Genomic DNA, 24,958 nt, shown 5'->3' on the forward strand with positions numbered 1-24,958 from the left:
GCGAGGAACTGCTTTCTGCTATGGAGTAGCAGGCGGACCTCATAGATCACATCTACAGGTGCGGCATTGCTTAGGTCCCTATTCCACGGGACGATTATGGTTCAGATGATCGGTAAACCGTTCAGAACGAATGGATAATCGTTCGGTTTAATAGCAGTTAATGATTAAATGACGAACGAGAAATCGTTGATCGCTTAATAAGACCTGGACCTATTTTTATCGTTGCTCGTTCGCAAACGCAATAGCAACCAAAAGACTAGCGCAAGAACAATCATAAGTAACAATCATCACTCCGTGTAAATGGGTGAGCGATTTCAGGTCGCTCGCAATAGCGGTCGTTTGAGATCGTTTATCGTTAACAATTATGCCAACGATAATAGTCCCGTGGAATAGGGCCCTTAGTGGTCATAACCTGATGATCGCCCATGTAAATTTTAGTGTCAGTCCTAATCCATTGTGCAATCACACATGTAAATTCACAAGTGCCTATATTTCTCAATAATATACCCTCCTACCCACACTGTTGCAGGTGTTAGAAGATGGGGAAGCCTCTCTGCCTGGACTGTGCCGGGCAACCCTTGTCCTAGTTATCCAATGCCCAAGGAAGCACCGCTCACAGGAGACGTTTGACGCCATTAGGGTCATTAAGGACTAATTTTTTTTTTCCTTGTCTCACCTTTTGATTCCCTTGGTGATTTACTTATTGTTTGTCTTCAAAGTAACTGGGGAAAAAAAACCTGGTGCACATTAAAACAATCGTTAATATATATTTACAGCATATGGGCAGCCTGTACCATGTGACTCTCCAAGGTAACATGGGAGCCAATCTAATGCAAATGTCGGTATAAGCAAATTCTAGGAGGGGAACGTGATGGGAGCTCTCTGGTTAGATCCCCCACACTGTGCATTTTGTGTGTGTGTGTGTATATATATATATAATATATATTGGTGTGTGTGTGTGTGTATATATATATAATATATATTGGTGTGTGTGGGTGTGTGTGTGTGTGTGTACTGCTATAAACTGTTCATAGACCACAGCCATTTTTTATTATTTAATTTTTACATGCTACACAAAAATATTTACTAATTTTCTATATGTGTGTGTATATGTATGTATATGTGTGTATATATATATATATATATATATATATATATATATATATATATATATATATATATATATATATTTATTTATTTTTACTTCTATTTAAAAAATCTCAAGTCTTTTACTACTTTCTCCAGCTGCTGTATGTCCTGCAGGAATGTTTTCTTTTCAGTCTGAAACAGTCTCTCTGCTGCCACCTCTGTCCATGTCAGGAACTGTCCAGAGCAGGAGTGGGTTTTCTATGGGGATTTGCTGCTGCTCTGGACAGTTCCTGACATGGACAGAGGTGTCAGTAAAGAGCACTGCGTGTAAATGAAAACATTTCCTGCAGGACACACAGCAGCTAATAAGTATGGGAAGTCTTGAGACTTTAATATTGAAGTACATTACAAATTTATATAACTTTCTGAAACCATTAGATTTGAAAGAGATTTTTGCTGGGAAACCCCTTTGTAACTAGGTAGCTATTTATTTAGGAGATCATCGTTTTTTAATTTTTATTTAATATATTATATATATTCCTTTTTGTTTTTTGTTTTTTTTTCTCCTCACAATTTATATAATCCTTATGTAACTATTTTTTATAGACTTTTCTTTCTTCCCTTTTTTTTTGGTAAATTTTGTGTACATTGACTCCAGCCTTCCAGTGCATCATCAATTTAAAAACATATACAGTGTTATGTTGGTTTAAGAGTAACTTTGTTTTGTTTAAGAGCTCGCAGTTTTTCAAAATTGTAACTTTGTTTAAGAGCATTGCTTGGGTTTAAGAGCTCCCTGTTGGGTGGGAGGGCGAGTGGGGGAAGGGCATGGTCTGCATAGCGGGGTCTACAGCCCTGTACTCTGACCCAGGAAGTCTCCCTCACCTTCCGAATCATAGCAGATCCACTTCAGGCTGGGGCTTACATCAGAGGACAGGACTGTGGAGGTAATCTCTCCATAGCTGTAATCCCTCTCTCCCCGGACCGAGAGTGCTGCCTGTATGTGCCCACATCTGTCCTGCTCATTCCTCCATTCTTCCTGCTGTCTCTGTCAGCCCTTGTGTTTCCCATCCTCTCCATTACTGTACAGTAACTTATAATATCACATATTCTGCTGTTTCTGAATGTTTGTTTCATTTGTTTTACATGTTGTTCAGAATAATAAATTATTATTTTGGGGTGTGGAACAAATTGTCTGCATATCTATGATTTCTTATGGGAAAATTTGCTTTGGTTTAAGAGTGGATTTGGATTACAAGCGCAATCCCGGAATGAATTATGCTTGTAATCCAAGGCACCACTGTATATATGTTTTGTTACCTATAAAAGGTTTATTCCTTATCCATGTACTTCATACACACGTTTCCTTCAGGCTCTTTATGTGTTATCCAGATGATGATTTCCAGTCTATATAAAGCACTGAGGTTGCATAGGAACAGGCTGCATCCCCTAGTCTGGTGCTGCTGTGGAGGTGACACCTTGACGTTACTTAGAAGAACGACCAACATACTGACATACATGCAGCTGTATGTTGTGCTCCCAAGTCTTTATCCATCTGCCTTGGACTGAAAATAAACTATGGGCTCATACATGTGACACCCTGAGGGCCTGTACTGTACCTCCGCATGCCTTGCAGTTCACATAGCGGTACAGGGGATTATTGTTCTTCACTTATTTTTAAGTTGTATAAGTTCTCTTTTCCATGTACGTTCATATACATCAAGCATATCACATAATGCCTTTATTTATAGTTCCAGAAGTCAGACAATGGCAACTGATTGGGGTCTGCCTCCTTTTCCATACTCCATAATGTTCAGCTGATTTCTTTGGCGGCTCTCACAATTTTTTTTTTTTCTTTTTTAATAGATTCAGCCCATTAAATTTATTTTGCCTATGTGTAGTATAAAGTTCTGTAATGGCAGTACTCTGTATAACCTCTGTCATTAGGTGTACGACAATTCCCAAGACGTCCTAAGATGGCCACAAAGATAATGTTAAAAATTATAAACAACAATTGATAACCATAGTCTTATTATTTTTTTACTTTTTTTTTTTTATTTTTACTTTAATAACCATAGATTTACTAGTATTCCAGACAGCATTAAGTTTTATATTCATCAATGACCAGCTTTGAAAATAGGCATCGGCTGTCGAAAATATTGTCCTTTTTTGTGGGTTTTTTTTTTTTTTTTTTTTTTAACATCGCCTGAGTTAAATTTTCCTTGCCAGACTTGCGCACCAACAGTAAGACCTGCAAAGGGTTAAACCAGCAGGAAAGAATTCATTTCCACTTTAATGACCTAAGCCTTGCTGGGCTTGGACAATGGGGAACATGCTTCTGACTTGTACTCCTATTGCCAATTAACACCTCCTATAACAGGTTGCCTCCGCTCAGCACTGAAGCAGACGCAGCCGCGGTAGTTTACATGCAGCTTGTTTTTCACACTACTTGTTTAATGCTTACAAAATTAAAGCATTAAAAGGATGGCTCCCCGAGTACGAAACAGACATAGTCCTCTATATATATATATATATATATATATATATATATATAATATATATATATATATATATATATATAATATATTTGTGTACGAGTTCCCCGCACTTTTTTACTACTATTATAAAGTAACCATTGAGAAATGTAAAGATTTTAATTGCTGCAAAGTTTACGGTCTGCAAAACCATGGAGCTGAACGCTCATCTCTTCCTATATTAATGTCACCACTCATTATCCGGTGATCGTTTTATCTTTGTACAACCCCCCCCCCCCCCCCCCCCCCCCCGCCCCCCCCATTTTTTTTGGATTTTTTTTTCTGTCGCCTTAAAATTGTCCAAAATCAAATAATAAAAATACAGTAGGTAAAAAAAATGCATAAAATGGAGTTAAAAATAAATAAATAAAAAGTAGCGTATATCTTTATTGTAGCCCTTGTTAATATTCATTACTTTGTAGGTTTATTTACAGCAAACACAGTTCAGTGTCTGGTTACAGCTTTCTTATCAGTCGTTCTGACTCGCGTTTAATCAGCAGGTATTTAATAAACCTGGCTAAGTAAGTGATAGAAGTTCACACTAACAGGAAGGTGAAGCAAAGCGGCTAATAGTGTTAATAAATTTGCTAAAAGGCCTGAGCAGATAACACATTAGGTTTGTGCTGTTACCATCTGAAATGCCTTTTGTAGCACTTTGTCAACAAGTACTGCCCATGTGAAAAGACAAGGCGGTACACCGGCTTCCTGCGTAATCCACCACCAGCACATTTTATTTAATGACATACTTATAAAAATTAGTTTATATTTTAGACTAAGCAAAACCATTGGGTGTGAATTGATCTCGCTTCCGCAACCCCCCCTTCCCCCAAAGAGTACCCTGAAGTTCGGATGATAAACTTTAGTAACCTGGAACCAATAGTGATAATGATAATCAAATCCACCTTAAAGTAATACTAAAGGAAAGAGAAACCCATCTGGAAGCCTCTGCTCATCCTCAATGCACACGTGTCAAACCTGCAACCCTCCGGCTGTTGCAGAACTAAAATTCTGCCTGGACATTTGAGCTTCAGAGATAAAGTGCAATATATTATAGGAACAGGGCGGCACTCCAAAAATAAGTGAATAAAAGTGGTTTGGTTTATTCACCCAACCTGCAACGTTTCAATTTTCTCAATGACATGTTTTTGCTTTCCAAAGATATCATTGAGAAGATTGAAACGTTGCAGGTTGGGTGAATAAACCAAACCACTTTTAGTCACTTATTTTTGTAATGCCGTCTTGTTCCTATAATAAATATATGTATGTGTGTGTATATAAATATATAATATATATATATATATATATTTTTATTTTTTTTCCCCCCAGTACGACATCTGTAAAATATGAATGTGGATACTGTACCTCTAGATCAGGGGTGTCAAACTCTAATACACAGTGGGCCAAAAAAAAAAATTGACCAAAGTCGTGGGCCAACCTTGATAACTATTAAAGTGTGAATGCCGCGGTGCTGGCACTGTCAGAGCAGCGTGCGTTGTTCCTGGCACTGTCAGTGCGTCTCTTAGCCCCGTGCACTATGATAAATGACATGACATGATAAATTGCTATGACATGATTAAACCCCAACCCATATAACAGCCAATCCCCCAGAAATTGACCCACATACTAGCCAGCCCTTCCAATAGTGCCCAAATGGTAGCCAGCCCTCCCCAATAATTTCATAAAGTAGCCAGCCCTCCCCAATAGTCTCGTATAGTAACCAGCCCTCCCCAATAGTCTCATATAGTAGCCGGCCCTCCCCAATAGTCTCATATAGTAGCCAGCCCTCCCCCGTAGTCTCTCATATAGTAGCCAGCCCTCCCCAATAGTCTCATATAGTAGCCGGCCCTCCCCCGTAGTCTCTCATATAGTAGCCGGCCCTCCCCAATAGTCTCATAAAGTAGCCAGCCCTCCCCAATAGTCTCATAAAGTAGCCAGCCCTCCCCAATAGTCTCGTATAGTAGCCAGCCCTCCCCAATAGTCTCATATAGTAGCCGGCCCTCCCCCGTAGTCTCTCATATAGTAGCCAGCCCTCCCCAATAGTCTCATATAGTAGCCAGCCCTCCCCATAGTCTCTTATATAGTAGCCATGGCGGGCCAGATGTAATTAAAACTCTGAATTGCCTGGCGGGCCAAAAATAATGGCACCACGGGCCAGATTTAGCCCGCAGGCCAGAGTTTGACATGACTGCTCTAGACGCTCATGTAACATCAGATGCTAAATTTCAATGGTATTTCTTCATAATAAATGGGTTAAACTCTGTGGATATGTCTTCCTGCTTCAGTTCAGAGACTACCAAAAGTCCCATTTGTTTGGGTGTCTTAGTCCTATTCTTTCTGGTTGAGCAGTTGCTCAGTTCTACAATACCCAAAAAGCGGTGGTTCTCGTCAGCTCTTAATCACAGTTTTCCCACCCTTCTTTCTCCCTTTCAACAGTTTTCCTGCCAGTTTCCCATCCACAACTGTTGCAGAAAATCTTATCTCACAGCAGACTGTGGCACAGTCAGTGAGGCTCCAGCACCTGCTGCCTTTATTCCCTGTCTGCTCCTCTTTCTGGGGCATCATTCATTACAAGGCAGCATGCTTTAAACACGCATTTTCTCTAAATGTCCCAATAAAAATACATTTATTTTTATTATAAGGGCCCTGTTTTGGCAGGAAGAAAAAAATCCTTGTATCTGAGTTGCACTTACAGGTTCATCCCGTCTAAAAGGGCTGTAAAGATGGGCATATACCTTGAATTACTATTTGCTGAGAACAGGGGTTGGGCAGGGATTTTCCATTACACCCGAACCCAGACTCTACCAAGATCCTCGGTCAGTGGAGTCTTAGGAGAGCCTCATACACTTTATACGAACCGACAGATGGTCGATGGAAGTATATATTGTATAGGGTCCTTAAAGGGCGTGGGAGGCCTTTTTTCAGTATCGCCGTGAGGGGGCAGATGAAAACAATGACGTCCACTCATTTTCCCGGCTCCAGCGCTGGGGCCTGCATCTTGTTGCTCCAATCACTGGTCTCTGACCACTTTCTGGTCTGACAGGCCTTGAGATGTGATGTTGGCAGACCAGTTGAGCCATTCAGCAGCTGTAGTGGTATCCCGCCTCTGCTGCTGAATGGCTGAGCGGGCCTAACACATCCAGCCTCAGGAGAGCAAGTGGCCGGGGATCGTAGCAGCGTGATGCAGGTCTCAGCACTGGAGCTGGGGAAATGAGTACACGTCATTGTTTTTCACCCCTCCCTGGCGAAACTTGTCCAGTTCCACCAAAACCAAGTTTAGACAGCCTTTCTCCGTGATAGGTGGTCTTTACTGAACTAATTTTATTCAGTTTATTTTTTGGTTAAATGGGCACTGTTATAAGAAAAACTCATAGAGACATATCAAAAGTCCTCAGAGCGCAGCCAATCAGGAGAAGCCTACGAACACCGCATTCACTCCCATCTCTATCACAGCACCTAAATTAACTTGCAGTGTAAGTCTATGGGGTCCATCCAGGTCATAGACACGGAGCAAGAAGAGGAGCGCGCGGTTGCCTCCCAGCTTCTTCTATTGATGAGTCTGGGTCTGAACACTCAAACCCTGACTGATAAAATCTAATATATCTCTGACATCAAAAGTAGAGTACTCTTTAATCCCTGTTTATACTGCAATATTTTTACATTAGTCTTTTTTTTTTTTTCTTTCTCTTAAATCCCTGGGCTATTATGATATATTTCAAGTATATTTATACATATATATTTTTTTTTACAAAAAGAAAAACAGTGAGTAGAAGACTTGATTGTTCCAGTCTTTCGTTCTATATAAAAAAAAAAAACTTAAAAAAAAAAAACGTAGGGAGTAGAAATGAGTCCTGAGCATAGGAGAACTGAAATGACTTTCTCTGTTCTTCCCAATTACATTATCATGATATCATCATTATCCTGGGCTGCGAGTTAGTGGAAGCCCGGGATAAGACGCTCCAGGTTTCCGATTGTTTCTACCTCCTGAGTGAAGGCTGTGATTATTGCCCTGCAGGCAGGTCAGCTCACTGGATAACACTTTTAGACAGTTAAAGGCAGATTGTAGCGGCTATACTTTTTACAGAGAGAAATCAGTCAGATCGATTTTCGAGTGTCTTGTAACTGACCTTTCGCCAGAAAGCAGAAGAATTTACTTTGTTCTAATTTCCTTATCCTTTGCTGCTTTTATAATCTCATTTTAATCCCTATGTATTTTGGTCTGATTGTAATGTATAGATGGAGCCTTAAAGGAGAAGTCTGGCTAAAAATTTTATTAAAGTATTTTAATGCCCCCCAAAAGTTACACAAATTACCAATATACACTTATTGCAAGAAATGCACATAAAGTGCTTTTTTTTTCGCTTCAATTACTACTGCATCAAGGCTTCACTTCCTGGATAAAATGGTGATATCACTTCCTGGATAAAATGGTGATGTCACGACCCGACTCCCAGAGCTGTGCGGGCTGTGGCTGCTGGAGAGGCTGATGGCAGAGGGATGCTCAGTGTCCCTCCAGTGCCCTGTGTCCCTCAGTGTCCCCTACCATCATCCTCTCCAGCAGCCACAGACCGCACAGCTCTTGGAGTCGGGTCGTGACATCACCATGTTATCCAGGAAGTGACATCACCATTTTATCAAGGAAGTGACATCACCATGTTATCCAGGAAGTGAAGCCTTGATGCAGTAGTAAATGCAGGGAAAAAAAGCACTTTTTAAGCATTTCCCGTAATAAGTATAAATTGCTGATTTGTATAACTTTTGGGGGGCAATACAATACTGTAATCAAAAAAATTTCACCGGGCTTCTCCTTTAAGTACCAGACACTGTTTAGTTGATTGATAATTTGTCTAACAATCTGGTTAATAGTTATGTATGGCTAATACTCACCCCTTACTGTATAGTTACAGTCCAAGCTGTGCCGCCCTCCTCTTCACACACAGTACTTCTGATTTGCTGTGATACACCTCAGGAAATAAGTTGTCCCGGAGTACCCTTTTATGTTCACCCCCATTTTACTATTCACTGAATTGTCGGACAAACTAGAAACCTGCATATCTTGGAAAAGGGAGGGTGTATCAAGAAACTGTAAAAAATATTTTTTAGGTTGGATAGAAGTTCTCTTTGAATGGAAAAATAATAAACCTATATTTACCCTCCTCACACCTCATTGCTATCTGTTAAGGCCCTATTACACAGAACAATTATCGGCCGTTACGGCCAGTAATCGTCCTGTGTAATAGAACTCAACGATCAGCCAACATGAACGATGTCTGTTGATCGTTGTAGTTGTTAGTCTCTCAACATGTTGAAAGACAAACGACTCATATAGCAACGATCTCCTGCTGCTGCTCTGTGGAATAGAAGCGGCGTCAGCAGACCGCTGCTATGGGCTGCCCGAACAATCAAGCAATCACCAGGGCACCCCCCCACAGTTCTCCGGCCTCCCTGTCTCTCACCAGCTTGCTGCCGACGTGTAATAGCGACGGCAGCAAATGGGGAACAAGGAGCAAACAAGCGCTGACAGTGCTCATTACAGTCGCCGCATGTAATAGGGGCTTCAGTCCCTGCTGCAAGTGCAGCAACCTCATGCTCAGTCCATCAGCGGCAGTGGCAGGACATTGCTGCAACCACTCATTAGCTGGGCGTGAAAGGGCTTGTTGCGCCCCATAGCAGTGGAGTCACACTGACTAGGCTTGGTTTCCTTTTCTTACCTTGTCGTTGGGTCTGCGCCATCTACTTCTGTAGAAGTGACAGGCCCCAACACAGGAGAAGCAAGCACAGTGGCATAGAGTAAAGTTTATTCAGACTTGCAAGTTACTACTTAAAGTCATCCAGTACTTATCAGCTGCTGTATGTCCTGCAGTAAGTGGTGTATTTTTCCAGTCTAACACAGTGCTCTCTGCTGCCACCTCTGTCCATGTCAGGATCTGTGCAGAGCAGTAGCAAATCCCCATAGTAAACCTCTATTGCTCTGGACAGTTCCTGACATGGACAGAGGTGGCAGCAGAGAGCACTGTGTCAGATTGGAAAGAATACACCACTTCCTTCAGGACATACAGCAGTTGATAAGTACTGGAAGACTTAGCTTTAAAGTGTCACTGTCATTTTGGTTTTGTTTTTGTTTTGTTTTTTGTTTTTTTGTTTTTTTTCAGAAATAAATAACTTTGTAATTGGGTTTATTAGTCAAATATGCCATTTTCTGCATTCAGAAAGCCTTTCCCCAGGCCCCCCCCCTTCCTCTCTCTCATCTACTCATCCACTGCTCATTATCAGGAAATCTCGACTGTTGTACATCAGTCAGGCCCTGTCTGTTCTATGGAGAGGGGAGAAGGGAGACTAGTCGCCAGCAGAGAACAAAGGATTACACAGCGGGATCTGTGTGAAAGCCAGTATTCAGAAGTCAGAGAGGTCAGTGGTGACGTCAGAGGAGATAGCCCAGTGATGTAGCTGTAAATTAACTCTTTGTTGTCCTGTTTAAGTGCCTCATCTCCCTCCACCCCTCCCCTCTCCATAAGAAAACCATGAAGACAGGGGGGGGGAGCTTCCAACTGCTTTTTCATGATAAAAATGCATTTTTCGGCTAATAAACCCAATTACAAAGTTTCTTAAAATCGCCTGTACTATTGATTTCTGCAAAAAAAAAAAAAAAATTAAACGAGTGACACTTATTTAACCCTTAGACGACCCAGGGCGTATAGTTACGCCATGGAAGTCTGTCCCCAGACGACCTAGGGCGTAACTGTACGCCCTGGGTGTTTCTCACGCTATGAAGCGTGCTCCGGAGCGGAGCGCGCTTCATAGCAGGTGGGGGCCGGCTGCAGTGAGCAGCCGGGACCTCACCGGTAATGACACGCTGCAGCGATCGCGCTGCCGCGTGTCATTAACTCCTTAAACGCCGCGACGCGGCGTTTAAGTGTAAGTTACAGGGGGAGTCCCCTGTCACTTACCGATCGGGACCCCCGCAGTGTGACTGCGGGGGTCCCGATCGGTAAAACGGGCCGCTGGAGGTCTCTCACCTGCCTCCGTGCGGTCCGATCGGCGCTCTGGTCACTGAGCCTGCACAGGCAGGCTCAATGAGCAGATCGCCGATAACACTGATCAATGCTATGCCTATGGCATAGCATTCATCAGTGTAAAAATCCAAGTAGTGAATGTAAAAGTCCCCCAAAGGGACTTCAAATGTGTAAAAAAAAAAAAGTTAAAAACACTAACACACTACCCCAAAACCCCTCCCCCAATAAAAGTTGAAATCACCCCCCTTTGCCATTATATAAATAAAACATATAAAAATAAATAAATAGATAAACATATAATATACCGTAGCGTGCGTAATTGTCCGATCTATTAAAATATAACAAGCGTCATTGCGAACGGTAAACGGCGTACACTAAAAGAGGGAAAAAAGTGCGCGGATTACCGATTTTATGTTACATTATATATATAAAAAAATTAATAAAAAGTGATCAAAACGTCCGATCTTCACAAATATGGTATTAATAAAAACTAGAGATCATGGCGGAAAAAATGACACCCCATACAGCCCCGTAGGTGAAAAAATAAAACCGTTATAAGCGTCACAATAGTCCCATTTTATTTATAATTAATTGCCAAAAAAAAGGATTTCATTTAAAAAAAATATATATAACATTAGAGAATCTGTGTAACCTGCATATGGTTGTGTTCAGACTGACCTATAGAGTAATGGTATCATGTCGCTTTTACCATATAGTGCATTACGTAGACACAGGAACCCCCCAAACGTTACCATATTGCATTCTTTTTTGCGATTTCACCAATTTATATCTTCATAAATAATATATTTGGAATTCCATCATACATGTTATGGTAAAATGAATGACGCCATTACAAAGTACAACTATTCCTGTAACAAATAAGCCCTTACATGGCCTGTAGATAGAAAACTGAGAGTGCTAGAGCTCTTAGAAGGGGAGGAGGGAAAAACAGAAACACTAAGATCAAAATTTGCGCGGTCCACTGGGTCATTTTGGGCCTGGTCCTCAAAGGGTTAAAAAAAAAAAAAAAAAAAGATAAGTAATCTATTTAACATTCTGGCGCCAGTTTACTTTTTTCTGGTAGTACCCCTTTAACATGAGCACCTGTGTTTCATTAAAGAAAAAAAGTTACCTGCATTAAATACATCCCTATAACAGATGGTATAATAATCTATTTACTGTGTTCATTAAGCTCACTTGTCGATAGAAAAAAAAGCCATCATTATATGCCTGTGTAAACATAGACTTATTAGAGCTAAGCTGAAGTTTTTGATATGAGGTTATGTAATCGTATGAAGAAGCTAGATCTCCCTTGGCTGCGTCCCTCCTTCATTCCACTGCAGCGATGCAAAGTTAAATTGTTTTGAAATGCGTTAATGATCGCAGGCTAACAACATGGCGCACATTCACACCATCCGCCAGACGTGATGGAGATAATTGGGAAATGAAAAGTATTTTGCAGCTGTAGGAAACTACATCCCTATGATACCGACCAATGTTAGTGTCTCTTCCTGCTATGCCAGATGTTTGTGTATTCATCCAAAATATATTAGTGCTGTCTGTGACTGACATGGGTGTGGTCAGATGTTGTTTTTTTAACAATTGTTTTTTCTCTTTTCTGTAGGGTCCTCCCACCGATGCTCCCGCAGTGGACACCGCCGAGCAAGTGTATATTTCTTCATTAGCATTGCTTAAAGTAAGTATCTGAGTCTGTATGTCAAGTTCCTTTCCTGAACCACGCCGCAAAGCCTTGTTTTAACCCTTAGGGGACACAGCCTGTTTTAATATTTGCACTTTCCTTTTTACCTCCTTCATAAGGCCATAGCGCGTGCATTTTTCCACCTAGAGACCTTGATGAGCGCTTATTTTTTGCGCCGCTAATTGTGCTTTACAATGGCAGACGTAATGTTTGCTTAAAATATGCCGTGATACCAGAAAAAAATTATGTGTGGTGAAATTTAATTGAATTTTTTTTGGGGGGGGAGGGGGGGTTGTTTTTATGCCGTTCGTCCCAGGGTAAAACTGACTTTTTACATATGTTCCTGGCGATCCCTCCACTAAACCACCCAATGATGGCGGACAGCAAGCATTTAGATGCAGCTGTCAACTTTGAAAGCTGCATCTAAATTCTAATAGCCGCGGTCCCAGGCTGCATATAGCACCCGGGATCACAGCAGTTCCGAGCGACCCCCCCCCCCCCCCCCTCTGAACTCCCTTAGCAATGCCAGGACCTACAGTAATGTCCTAGTTTGTCTAGGGGTTAATCTCAGCAGGGTAGTTTTAAAGGGCATGGTCCTTTTTTATTTTTATTATTATTAACCTTTATTTATTTATTTTTTTTGTTGCTGCCAACTGATCAGCAGGTTGCCGTCACCCACACTACAGTTATCAGGGCCGGAAGCAGTTAGTCTCTATTCACTGTGTAGCCGTGGAGTGAGCTGAGCTCCAGTTGCACATCGCCACAGCTACACATTGAGACAAACTCCAATCACTGTGTAGTGCGGGTGCCAGATGTTGCTGTCCCGCCAATCAGTGATTGATGAGTTATCCCGCGTACCTATGAGAAAAGCATCTGACATAGCGCCATGTCAGAGGTGTGTATCGGTGGAGATCCGGGTGCTGTGACTCCCACCGATTGCTAGAACAGAGAGGCAAATGCGATCGGCAGAGCTTACTCTGCACCTTCATCTCCGCTCAAACTGCTATAAGTAGCAGTCAGTGAAATTATAATGGAAGCCAATGGAACTTCCAGCAATTCTGACTACCAGAATTTCCAATGGCTCCATTATAACCATAGACCGCTTGCGTTAGCTGTTTGAAGTGGAGAAGGAGTGGAGCATGTGCTGCTCTTTTGCTTTAGCGATCAGTGGGCGTGTCAGATCCCCACCTAAACAAACTTCTGACATGTCGCTCTAACATGTCACAAGTTTATTTACATGATATGTACACTTCGAGTGTTTTATATTAGCACCTCATGTGTTTGATGGTTTTCACAGGTATTGTTGTACCATAAAGTGAATCTATACTCGCGAACCCACCTCCTCAATCCATTGCTACCGTTTGATTGCTGACAGTAAAACCTCCCTGGTCTTGTGACTTAAAATCCGCCTGGTGCCGTTGTTGGGGTTAAAAGCATGCTTTTAATTTATGAGCAGTGGTGTCATGGTCTAAGGCCTCCGTGGCTAGGCCAGCAACGCCTCTCCTTCTCCTTCCTCCTGCCTCGTCTTTAGTTTCAACACTTGGCTGTATTTTTTCTATCCAGCCCTGGTTACAATACTGTGCATGCGACCGAACCATCGAAAGTGGTGCAGGCACACTGACATGGCCAAGCTTCTTGTTCTAGGCTACCATGTTTAGTGCGCCTGCGCTGTCTTAACCAGCATTCGAGATCTGTAATTTGCAAAGTGGAATCGCTGTGAGGGTGACTAAGTGGAGCCGGCACCACAAGTGACAGATCCCAAACACGGGTAAAGATGGTGCAGACACACTAGACATGGTAGCTTAGAACAAGAAGCTAGGTTGTGTCAGTGCACCTGTGCCGCTTCCAATCGCGCCAATGTATGCACAGTATTATAATCGGGGCTTAATAGAATACAGCCCAGGGGTGGAACTAAAGATAAGGGGGTAAGTGGAAGAAGGATTAGATACGCTGTAGGCCTATGGCACGGATGCCCTATGCCACGCTTCACTGACACCGATTCTCATGAATAAAACCTTTTCCCCCCCCCCCAACCACTGCACCAGGTGGATTTTCAGTCACATGACTTGGAAGGATTTACTGTCTTAACGTTACCAATGGTTTGGGGGGGTTGGTTGGTGAGTACAGATTCGCTTTAACCTGCTATGAGACATGGTATTGCAGTTTTCAAAACAAGCAGTCTCATTCTTCCATAATGCAGTACAAAAAAGAACCATGAACTAATAGAACTCAAATCACAGTCCTAGATTATGGGACAACTAGATAACAGCAATTCTGATATTTATTGGATTATTGTTTGTAAAGGTGTCTTCCCCCTATTGATAGAAAATCATTACTGTCATTTGTAAGAACTGTTGACATATCATTAGATTGCACCAGGTCTTAGGCTGCATTCACAAGTTCCCTGTTCCACACGGAAGTGGAATGCCTGTAAGGAACTTCTCCCCCGCCTGGGCAGCATCTGTGATTAGATGCTGAGAGCGGGGGAACTGTACAGATATGCGCCGTGCGACTCTGTCATTAGAGCGCAGCACATATTTGTACAGTTCCCCCGCTCCCAGCACCTTATCACAAATGCTGCCTGGGCGGGAGAAAAGTCTGTTACAGGCATTCCACGTCCATGTTCCGTGCGGAACACATAACGTGTAAATGCAGCCTTACTTCTGAGACCCACTGCAATCCTGAGATCCTGAGTTCCAACTCTTTCGCTTCATAGATTAAAATAAAGCGAAGAGTCAGATATGAAAAAGTTGTTTTAATATCGGTTAATTTAAAAAAAAAATAAAAATCCAGTATTTACAGATGCACCCAACATTATTTATATAATATATTATGCAACACCCCATCCTGGGGACTCCTGTTATGTGGAAGTATATAGAAATAAATTGCATGCTCCAGTTAGGTAGAAGTCACAAGCATTCTGTTAATGGTGTTTTTTACTCATTCTAGATGCTAAAGCATGGCCGGGCTGGTGTCCCCATGGAAGTCATGGGCCTGATGCTGGGGGAATTTGTGGATGACTACACAGTCAGGGTCATTGATGTATTTGCCATGCCCCAGTCTGGAACTGTAAGTCTTTTTACTGCCTAAACAGATAAAGTGCATCTGTTTAATAGTTAATTTTACACTGAAAGCACTGCGGAAAAGTAAACATTTCAATCAAAAGTAAAAAAAAAATCAACAAATGTCCTAGTACTTGTCTACAGGTGTAAATTATAGAAGGCAATGCATTTGTGTCAACCATACCTTCAGAATCACAAACCTTGAAATCTGCTTTAATGCAGGTTTTTAGTTTTATATAGTAAAATGTGACAAATAATAATAATGCATGTATGTGTCCAAGCACATTCTCCAGTGGCAGCTGATAAGTTGCCCTGTAATTATAAATGGCCAGTTGAAAAAGGAGTGTCCAGATTTATACAAGGGGTAACTCCTGCCCCCGATCTGTGTCTATCATTTAGCATCCTACCCCCTGACGTTTTAATCGCCCGCTTTAAGTGAAAGTACCTTCCAAGTACGTCACTTTTTTATTTTTTATCGTATTCACTCGGCGCCGGCACAGTGATCGCGGTGGCGTGGTCCTTTTTTATGAAACGCCGATTGATTCCCGGGCGCCGTTCTTTTCCAGTGTGACCATATCCCCTTTGTGGTGTGGCTCCATCGATACTAATGGAGCCATGTCACAGAATGTAGGGCGTTTCGTCACACTGGGGGCCGCGGGCCGATCTTCAGGAAAAGAACAGTGGCCAGCACAGGAATTGAGCGGCGTTTCAAAAAAAGGTCCACGTCACCAGGATCACCATGTCGGTGATTCTGGTGAATAAGGTGTAAAAATTTAAAAAAAGCGATGTACTTGATGGATGGTGCCTACTAAGCACAGTCCACAAGTAACGAAGTTTGGTCCATTTCCCAGATGTATGCCTGTTTTATACAACACAGAAACAGGGCCTAGCATACCTATAAAAGTCATTAGGACAGTACAGTCAGGCCATTAATTTCATCGGGCTCACTTCAAGTATATGCACAAGCCTGGAGAACAGAAAAGGCTGCACATCGCACCCATGGTTGATACGAAAGCTTGTTCAGCTACTGGGGTTTGCTTGAGAAATCTCATTGACAGGCAGAACTTCAAGCAGAATGCACAGCGCAGATTCTGCTTGAAATTCCTCGCTTATTCCGTAGTGTGAACATACACTTAGAGGCAGCTCTGGAATTCACAGCATACAACTTATAAATTGAACTCAGTAATAAAGCATCTGGTGTAGTCACCCAACATTATATCGATAACTCTCTGGAGCTCTGTCTCAGACAAAGAATTTTATGTATTAACAATTAATTGTAATGCAAAATTTGTTTCTTGAGCTATCACATGTTTGTGTTGTTGTTACACCACAACTGGCCATACGTGCAGTTCATACCCTGACCCATTAAGTGCCTCCCATTGACTCAAACCAAGCTTCTGTTGTAGATCAGGCTCCTATAATAGATTTATTGCCGCTGAAACAGCCTCTTTCCATAATGCCATCGCTAATGTTTGGATTGGCCTTACTCATAACTGTGTAGGCTTTCTACAAAACTGTCATGTTTGTCACAAATTGCTCCATTTGCTAATTAACTTGATTTTAGAAGATGATTCCTGCTTCCTTTAACAGTTTTGTGTCTTGTTTTGTAACAGCGATAACCCTTTACTATTAGATATCTGAACAGCTTGGATTGCAACTTTCATTCCTTGCTGCAAATATTGAAATAAATTGTGCATATTCTCATTTTATGCACATTGCAAATCTTCAGAAAAAAAGTAATCAGTATCCTTTAGGAATTCTGATAAGAATGTGCATAAGGATCTGAAATGATTGTGGGGGGGGTTGTGTTTTATAGGGTGTCAGTGTGGAGGCTGTGGATCCGGTGTTTCAGGCTAAAATGTTGGACATGTTGAAGCAAACGGGAAGGTAAGGGCCTTGGTTGCAATCATTTTTGTGTATAATAAATCATATACATGGTCTACACTTACTTGTTGTCTCCCAGACATTGACAATTGATCAATGTTTAAAGCCTAATTTTCAGATTCGCACTGCTTTATCCCACTATCCCCTCTTCTTGGTGACCTACATATAGTAGAAGAGTAAACAAGTATAAGGAAAATATACAGGACTGCAGAATCTGACTACACATAGGCTTCTTTGTAGTCTGAAACCATGGAAACAGCCATGTGTTCAGACTTCCTGTTACAGATTCAAACAGAATTTATCTTTTAAGTCTTGTATGTCTCTATAGAACAACTTAACTCAAAATGGGTCCCTATAGTGCACCTGTACAGGTGAGAAGATGGTGATGGTAAGAGATGAGCAAATCACTGATCTCAACAAAGCAAATCGCTTTGTTTAATCATCACTCGGCTCATTGAGCCCGCAGCCTTTCAACACTCCTCCGCTCCCTGCCGCTCCACCCCGGGTGCCGGGAAAAAGATGGATCCAATCCTGGGAAACTGGGAGACGTTTCCAAGGATTGGATCCAGCTTTTTCTGCTACCCTGGGAGGAGTGGCAGGGGGGCGGAGCAGCACAAACGCTGCGGGCTCGATGAGCCGAGTGATGATCAAACGAAGCTCCAGGTATTCTGTCGGCTCTATTGTAGACATTGTTGGATAACTGTTGAGTTGTAAAACAAATTTATACCTATCCTGGAGCTGATGATGGTTGCCAAATTTTATAAAAGCTCCGTTTTGTACTACTTAGGCAAGTGTCAAGAAGGTTGGGCCAAGATGGTCAAGTGCCACAGCCTGGCATGCTTTCTTACTCACCCACACCTTTAAGCTTCTCTTTGACTGACATACGGAGCTCTTTACATACGTCAGGGAGGGGCACAAATATGACGCCAAGCAAGGAGGCATGCAAGGATATGGCCTTTAGGCCACTCGTCTCAACCTCCTTGACACTTGACCAAGTGATTAAAAGGGGATGTTAAAAATTTGGCAACCACCGTCAGCTCTAGGAAAGGTACAGTTTGCTTTTATACCTCAGCAGCTATCCATAGGTGTCTGGTGTATTTTCTATCCCACAGACCCCAGCGTTGCTGTTTTTACTTACTCTTATACAGCGTTGTTTTCCTGTAAGCACATGAGCGGGTAGTTAAAGATTTGCCGTCACGCTTGCTCTTAATTGCTTTATTAGCAAACAATCCTGTCTAGCGTAGCGCACGCGGTAATACGGCAAATCATTTTCTATGCAGTTTTATTCTTTACCTCTCAACAGTTGTCATGTGCACGCTCAAAATTCTTTTACTGCGAAAAAAAAAAAACTTCAAAATTAATGTTAGCAAAAGGCTCAGCAGCTGAGCGGAACAGTGCAAATTGCTTTTTGACTGGGTTCCTAGTTGTACTGCTGGTTTAATTGATATTTAAAGAGAAGATATTTACTCAAGTGCTGAAAGGGTAAAAACTGGCTCAGGGAAGGTGTGGTAACAGGGTGAAATACTGAAAGCACCATCTACTATCGCTAATGTGTATCCCTTAATGATAGCACTCCTTTGTCACACTTATTCATGTTCATGCTTTCACAATGATACTATGGTGAATGTTCCTAATGGTGCCTCCTTCACACCGTCAAATTTCTTCTTTCCAGTCCTAATTTATACCCTGTTAGTTTAATGCCTCCTTCATATCGTACCATGTTTGGGAGTCTGAGCCGCCGTCTTCTCATTCCAGGCCTGAGATGGTGGTCGGTTGGTACCACAGTCACCCCGGCTTCGGTTGCTGGCTCTCCGGAGTCGATATCAACACCCAGCAGAGTTTCGAAGCCTTATCCGAAAGAGCCGTAGCCGTGGTAGTCGATCCCATTCAGAGTGTAAAAGGAAAGGTAAAGTACAAGCTGTCTGTTTACCAGCCCAGTCTTGTTAATCAGTCTGTGGAGTGTGTTGGTTTTTTTGTTTTTTTTGTAATTTTCCACTTTTTCTGCTTTATTTTTTCTTACGTTTTTCTTTTCACGCTTCAATACATAATTAATACATCGCTTTATTCCCAAGAGCCTTGTTTAGAGAGAGTTTATACAGCTTAAATGAGCCGTCTCCTACCGCCATGATGGCGTAATTCTTATTTTTAACATAAAAAAAAAAAAAAAAAAAGAACATGCATCCATAAAGAAGTTTTCAGAATTACCAGGTCCTTTCCCAATCACATCGAGCCATAGACGCCCCCCCTTCCTAAACTACAACCCAGCTTCACTATGAAGCCTCTACACTGGTAGACAATTACAGTTTCCCCCAAGGACCCGCGTCCCAAGCACCTCAGAAGGAGCCGACCAATGACTTGAATACGTCTATTGCATCTGAAAAGAAATTAACTTGCAAAGCATATTGGGTTGTAGTTGTCCTTTGTTTAAATCTCTTTTGTTCTTGTTTGGTTTCTTTTTTTTTTTTTTTTATTTCGCTTCAGCCCCATATGCCATTTTCCTATTTCCTGCCTCGTGACAGCAGGGTGCAGGTCTATTATCACCTTCACAGAGCTGTCTGCAAATGTGAGAGGCAATTCGATTTTGCTCAGCCACAGGGAGAGTGGATTAGAAAAACTCAGAAGCTCCTGAAATTGGCTTGAATGGTTTACTGCTTTAAAATACTGCTGAGGTGTCTTGTTGGAACATGTCACTTCCATTGTAATGTAAAATAATAGATATGATAAAATGATCGCAATGCATTATTAGAGAAGTTTGCCTTCCTCTTAAAATAGCCCATCATTATGTATCTCGCTAAACATCGCCTGCCACCGCGCCAGCACCGGCGCTCTTCTGTTTTTTTTTTGGGGGGGGGGGGGGAGGGAAAGGTAGATGATACGTGGCCGTGTTTCATTGGAATATTTCACCGGGGGGAAGGAAAACCTTTATATCACAAGTTGACTTAAGTTTTAATTGCTGTGAATGGAGTTTATTACCCAAGAAGTAATTGCTATTGTGGGGTGGGGGGGATGGGGGATGGGAGGGGGTGTGGGTCTAGGCACCAAATCTTGCACGGCTGGCTCTTTAATTAACTAATAAACTAATTGCTTTAATTAGGAAACATATTCAATCGCTGTCTGGGGTCATTCAGGATGGATAATATTTAGGAAATGCTTAGCAGCCCATATAGGATTACACAGACCCTTATCGGGGAGGAGATGGATTGGTGAATTCACACATGTCCAGCGTGGAAACAGGGGTAGTGTAATAAATTATATAGTAGTGTAATATATATATATAGATATATATATATATATATATATATATATATATATATATATATATAGATAGATAGATATTTATAGATATATATAGATATGTGTGTATATGTATAGGAGACAATTCCTGCATTGATCGTATTTTCTGACTGGATTGGAACAGGTGCAGAATATACAAAAGTTACTTAGAATTGGATGCCTGGGTGTATTTGTTCAGTGTGTATTTTATTTATTTATTTTTATATTTTTTTGCCATATTATAACCAAAATTTATCACAACCCTGGATAGATTATTGATTTTTTTGGAGAGAAATAAAAGCATAAACAAAAAAAAATATATATATTGTATTATTGTAGCGTTATGGTATAGAATATAATGGCACATGCTGAATACTGATATCTTGCTTACGGATTCATACCAAAACGAATTATAAAGTCTTTTCAGACTTTTATTACACATGGCCATATTCCTTGCACAATCGGTATAGAACTGTCTGTGTAGATAGGTGATGGATGGATGGATCTTGGAACAGAGGAACTGGCATACACATTAGATATGTCAGTGGAATCCAACAACTTTTGCAGGAACGGCCAACCAATGGTAGATGCAAGGGGCTAGAGTAACCAGGTGCTTTGATTTCAACTTTTTGATTTTTATGTTCTCAGGAAAATAAGATTTTGTCTAGCAGTTGCTTTCTTTCCTCTCTCTATCCTACTGCTGTTTTATGTATATGGTCAGCTTTGGGATAGACAGATGTCTAGATAGGTTGGCTAGATTTAGATTTTATGATGGGTAAGTAGATAAGACATGATAGATGTTTCTATAGGCCATATTACGCAAAGTATAGTAGCCCCAATCTAAATCTGTGCTAGTTTACAAAAGTTTTTTATGTGGCTTGACATGGCCCTTTGGTATTATCATCTGTCAGCTACACACACCCTAATACACTGGGTGATCTCCGTCCGACAGCAGAATTATTTTTTTTACGGGGTCAGAATTGAGCGATCACTGGCCCTATTACATAGTACTATATCTACCTGATTTGATAGATAATCAAGCCAGTTAAAGAGCCTTAAACGGGTTATCCAGCGCTACAAAAACATGGCCAGTTCCAGAGACAGCACCAGGTCTTGTCTCCAGTTTGGGTGCAGGTTTTGCAACTTAGTTCCATTGAAGTGAATGGAGCTTTATGGCAAACCACACCTGAGCTGGATACAAGAGTCGTGTTGTCTCTGAAAGAAAGTGGCCATGTTTTTGAAGCGCTGGATAACCCTTTTAACAAACTGGTCTTGACGAAGGTTTCCAGCCATAGAAACTGTGTGAAAGATTGGACAATCTGGTGATGGAATTAAACAGTCTAGATGACCATATATACATCTGTGAAGACTGGTAGATCTTATATGTACAGCTTAAAATGTATACTCAAAAAAAAAAATTTTATTTTTTTATTTTGCATTGGATGTGAACGTGTTATGGCAAATAATTTTGCACCTTTTTGCTGTGCCCCATGTCTCCTCTATTTCCATAGCCGCGTTGAAGGGGTTAATCTTGAATGCCACTTATAGGTATTTCCAAGTTGTTTAGTAAATAGAGCTCTGGCGATGAATCCTCCAAGGAAGCGGTGAGAAAATGCACATACTCCAAGGAATCTGTTTTCTGCAGCTAAAATTGACATTGTATAAATAATTTCAGTGCGCCATAACTTTGAGCGCACAATCACATCATTTCGCTGAGATTCCTTTGGCATGAGTCAGTTTCAGTTGTTTGTGCTTTCCAGCGAAAATGGCATAAAAAGTCTGATTTCTCTGAATTTTTTATGCCAAGGGGCTTACGGCAGAAGGAGGGGGGGATAATGTTTTTCACTCGTGGCCGCCTGACAGTGCACGACAGCAGAAGTAACGCACCCGGAGCTGCGCTCGCAGGGTCACATGTCCACCATGAATGTTTAAATATCCTGCAAGTTTAGCTGATAGCTGATCTGTTGCAGGTGATAAAAGATGTTTAGAAGGGACATTAGTTGTTGTTTTACTTCTTATTCCACACCTGGCATATCAACAATGCACGTGTGATCACAGAATACATTACTATAACATGGTTGACTTGGAAATCACATCTGTGCATGCAGGTTCCTTAAAGTGGCGAGTCAAGTATAGCTTTGATATCCTTGCTAAAAGGAACTGTCAGACATTCTTGTTGCAGTGCTATATAATCTTGCTGTATGTGCATAGTCTATTGAGGAGTATGGTATGATCGTAGCGGGTTCTATTGTATACTGCGGTCCTAGTTAGAGGCTACAATACTCATCTCTTCAATTCATTTTATCTTTTTTTTTTTTTCTTTATACTTTTGCTGGTGGTCGCCTGAATGGAGCTCCAACCACTATAAGGATATTATAAAGAAATAATGTCCCAAAATTTTAGAACTTAAAAAAAATCACAGGTTTCACATTCACTTTTAAAGGATTTTTCCCAGAACCAACCTGTCCTCAGGACAGGTGATAAGTAATCACTGGGCCCCCCACAAGTCATTAAAATAGGGGTCCCATGGTCACGTGGGGAGGAATATTTTAAGTGTTGGTCAAACATTTGTACAGTTGCTGTAATCAAAGTCAATGGGACTGATGGAGATAACCATGTGGTGTACCTAGATATCTGTCTCATGGCCTTTGTATGGAGCTGTAGCGAGCATGGTCGACCAGAGGTTGATTTAAACTCTTCCTCACCGTGGTCATTCAGTGGTAGCGAACATCCTCAACCACCTCTTTATTCAAATTTCTCACCATAGTCATTCAGTGAGGATGAATGGGGTTTTGTAATGAGCGGTCCAAATTGTGGGGCCTCCAGTAACTGGACACTACAGGATAGTGATTATCAGAAAATCTCTTAAGTGTACCTGTTACTTTAAGAAACTTTTCATATGTTCTAGAAACATTATGATCGGTCATAGTGTAATTGTTCAGACCCCCACCAATGGCTAGAACAAGGGGGAGAGAAGTGGAATCCATACATGGGACCAAAATGACCCATAAACTTATAGGTTATGAGGCCATCCCAGTCACATAGCCATAGGCTGTATGCATGTTTTCCAGGAACCCTTATGGCTGCATCAATCTTCTCCGCAATCGGGAGTCAAATGCTGAGCGCTCATGTTTGCACAATCCCAAACTTACTGTAAGTTCGCTCATTACTAGATGTGACCATAGCCTTGCTGTTGTGTCTAACAATTCAGCTGAATCCCGCGAATGTGGATCGGGAGTACAGTAATACACATGCGGTCTCCATAGAGTACACTTCCTGAATCATTTAGTGGAAGTGCAGAGATGTAATGTGACGGCTCATTGTTTGGTGGCCCCAGATCTCCAACACAACCTTTTCAGAAGACCTATCGAAAGCCTCCAGCATTATACATATTCATTGCTATAAATTATTTTTAATTGCAAGTAAAGGTTAGCCTTACTTAGATACATTTCCTTCTAGCAGTATATAGCTGGTGCAGTGTTCAACCAGATTTCCACTTAATCCGGCTCACCGCCGTATAATTTTAGGGTCTTGCAGCACTTTCTTTCAACTTGGTGAGTGTTAATTTGTCCCCAAGACAACAGTCCACAATATGTCCTCATGGTTCCTAACAGGTGAGCCATTTGCTCTTTTCACTGTATTTTGTCCTCTTTACTAGTGTTATTGGGGTTTTTCGCATACCGATAGTTTGGGTTTGTCGTCGTAGCTTGTGTGTCACAGTCTTTTGAGAAGTGATAAATTACTTGCCATTATTTGCCGTTGGTGTTATTCTGTATCTGTGTGACTTGTCTCTATTACTACTAAGCTGGTGTTATGTCTCTGGGTGACACGGAAAGGGTTAGAACTCTTTTGCAGTCCAGGATGTTCTTCTTTTTTTTTTTCTTTTTTGTCACGTCCTGTTTTGTTTTTCTCTTTAACTTCTTGTCTGATCGTATCCTGAAGTTGACAGCTCAAAATTTTCAATGGATCAATGGACTCTCTATAATGATAGGATGACTGTGATCCCTTTAAACCAACCATGGGCAACTGGCCTTCTTCTACATGTCTCTCTTGATAGGTGTGGTTGATGATGTACATGAAACATGATATTTATCTTGCATAGTCTTATTTGTTGTAGCCAAATCAATTTAAAAATAGAAACATTTATGTTACAATGTAAACTTCAGACTAAAGTAGTTTTATTCTTTTGCCCATCTCTGCATAGCACCTTTGTTTTGATGCCACCAGGGTTTTCTATTGGTAAAATTACTGATGTTAATGGACATGAGTCCTCTTTCCTCTCACAGTCATTACATCTGTTTACAGCAGACTGTATTCTGCTTTATTTTAGAGTGCAAGGGTCCTTTTACACTCGCTGATACTGGGGAACTATGCAAGGACGTAAGCGATGATCAGCTAGATCAGGCTTTA

General features: G+C 41.4%; 1 protein-coding gene across 1 annotated transcript in view; it reads left to right on the forward strand.

Moving 5' to 3' along the window:
* Positions 1-24,958, forward strand: part of PSMD14 (proteasome 26S subunit, non-ATPase 14) — a 66,192-nt gene that overhangs the window by 19,157 nt on the left and 22,077 nt on the right. Inside the window, exons 3-6 of the mRNA XM_069985109.1 lie at positions 12,255-12,326; positions 15,279-15,398; positions 17,208-17,278; positions 19,031-19,181. Coding sequence (XP_069841210.1) covers positions 12,255-12,326; positions 15,279-15,398; positions 17,208-17,278; positions 19,031-19,181 — 414 coding nt within the window. The remainder of the gene's footprint in view (positions 1-12,254; positions 12,327-15,278; positions 15,399-17,207; positions 17,279-19,030; positions 19,182-24,958) is intronic.

This window comes from Dendropsophus ebraccatus, chromosome 9, assembly GCF_027789765.1.
Source record: "Dendropsophus ebraccatus isolate aDenEbr1 chromosome 9, aDenEbr1.pat, whole genome shotgun sequence".
In the NCBI taxonomy this organism is placed as follows: domain Eukaryota; kingdom Metazoa; phylum Chordata; class Amphibia; order Anura; family Hylidae; genus Dendropsophus; species Dendropsophus ebraccatus.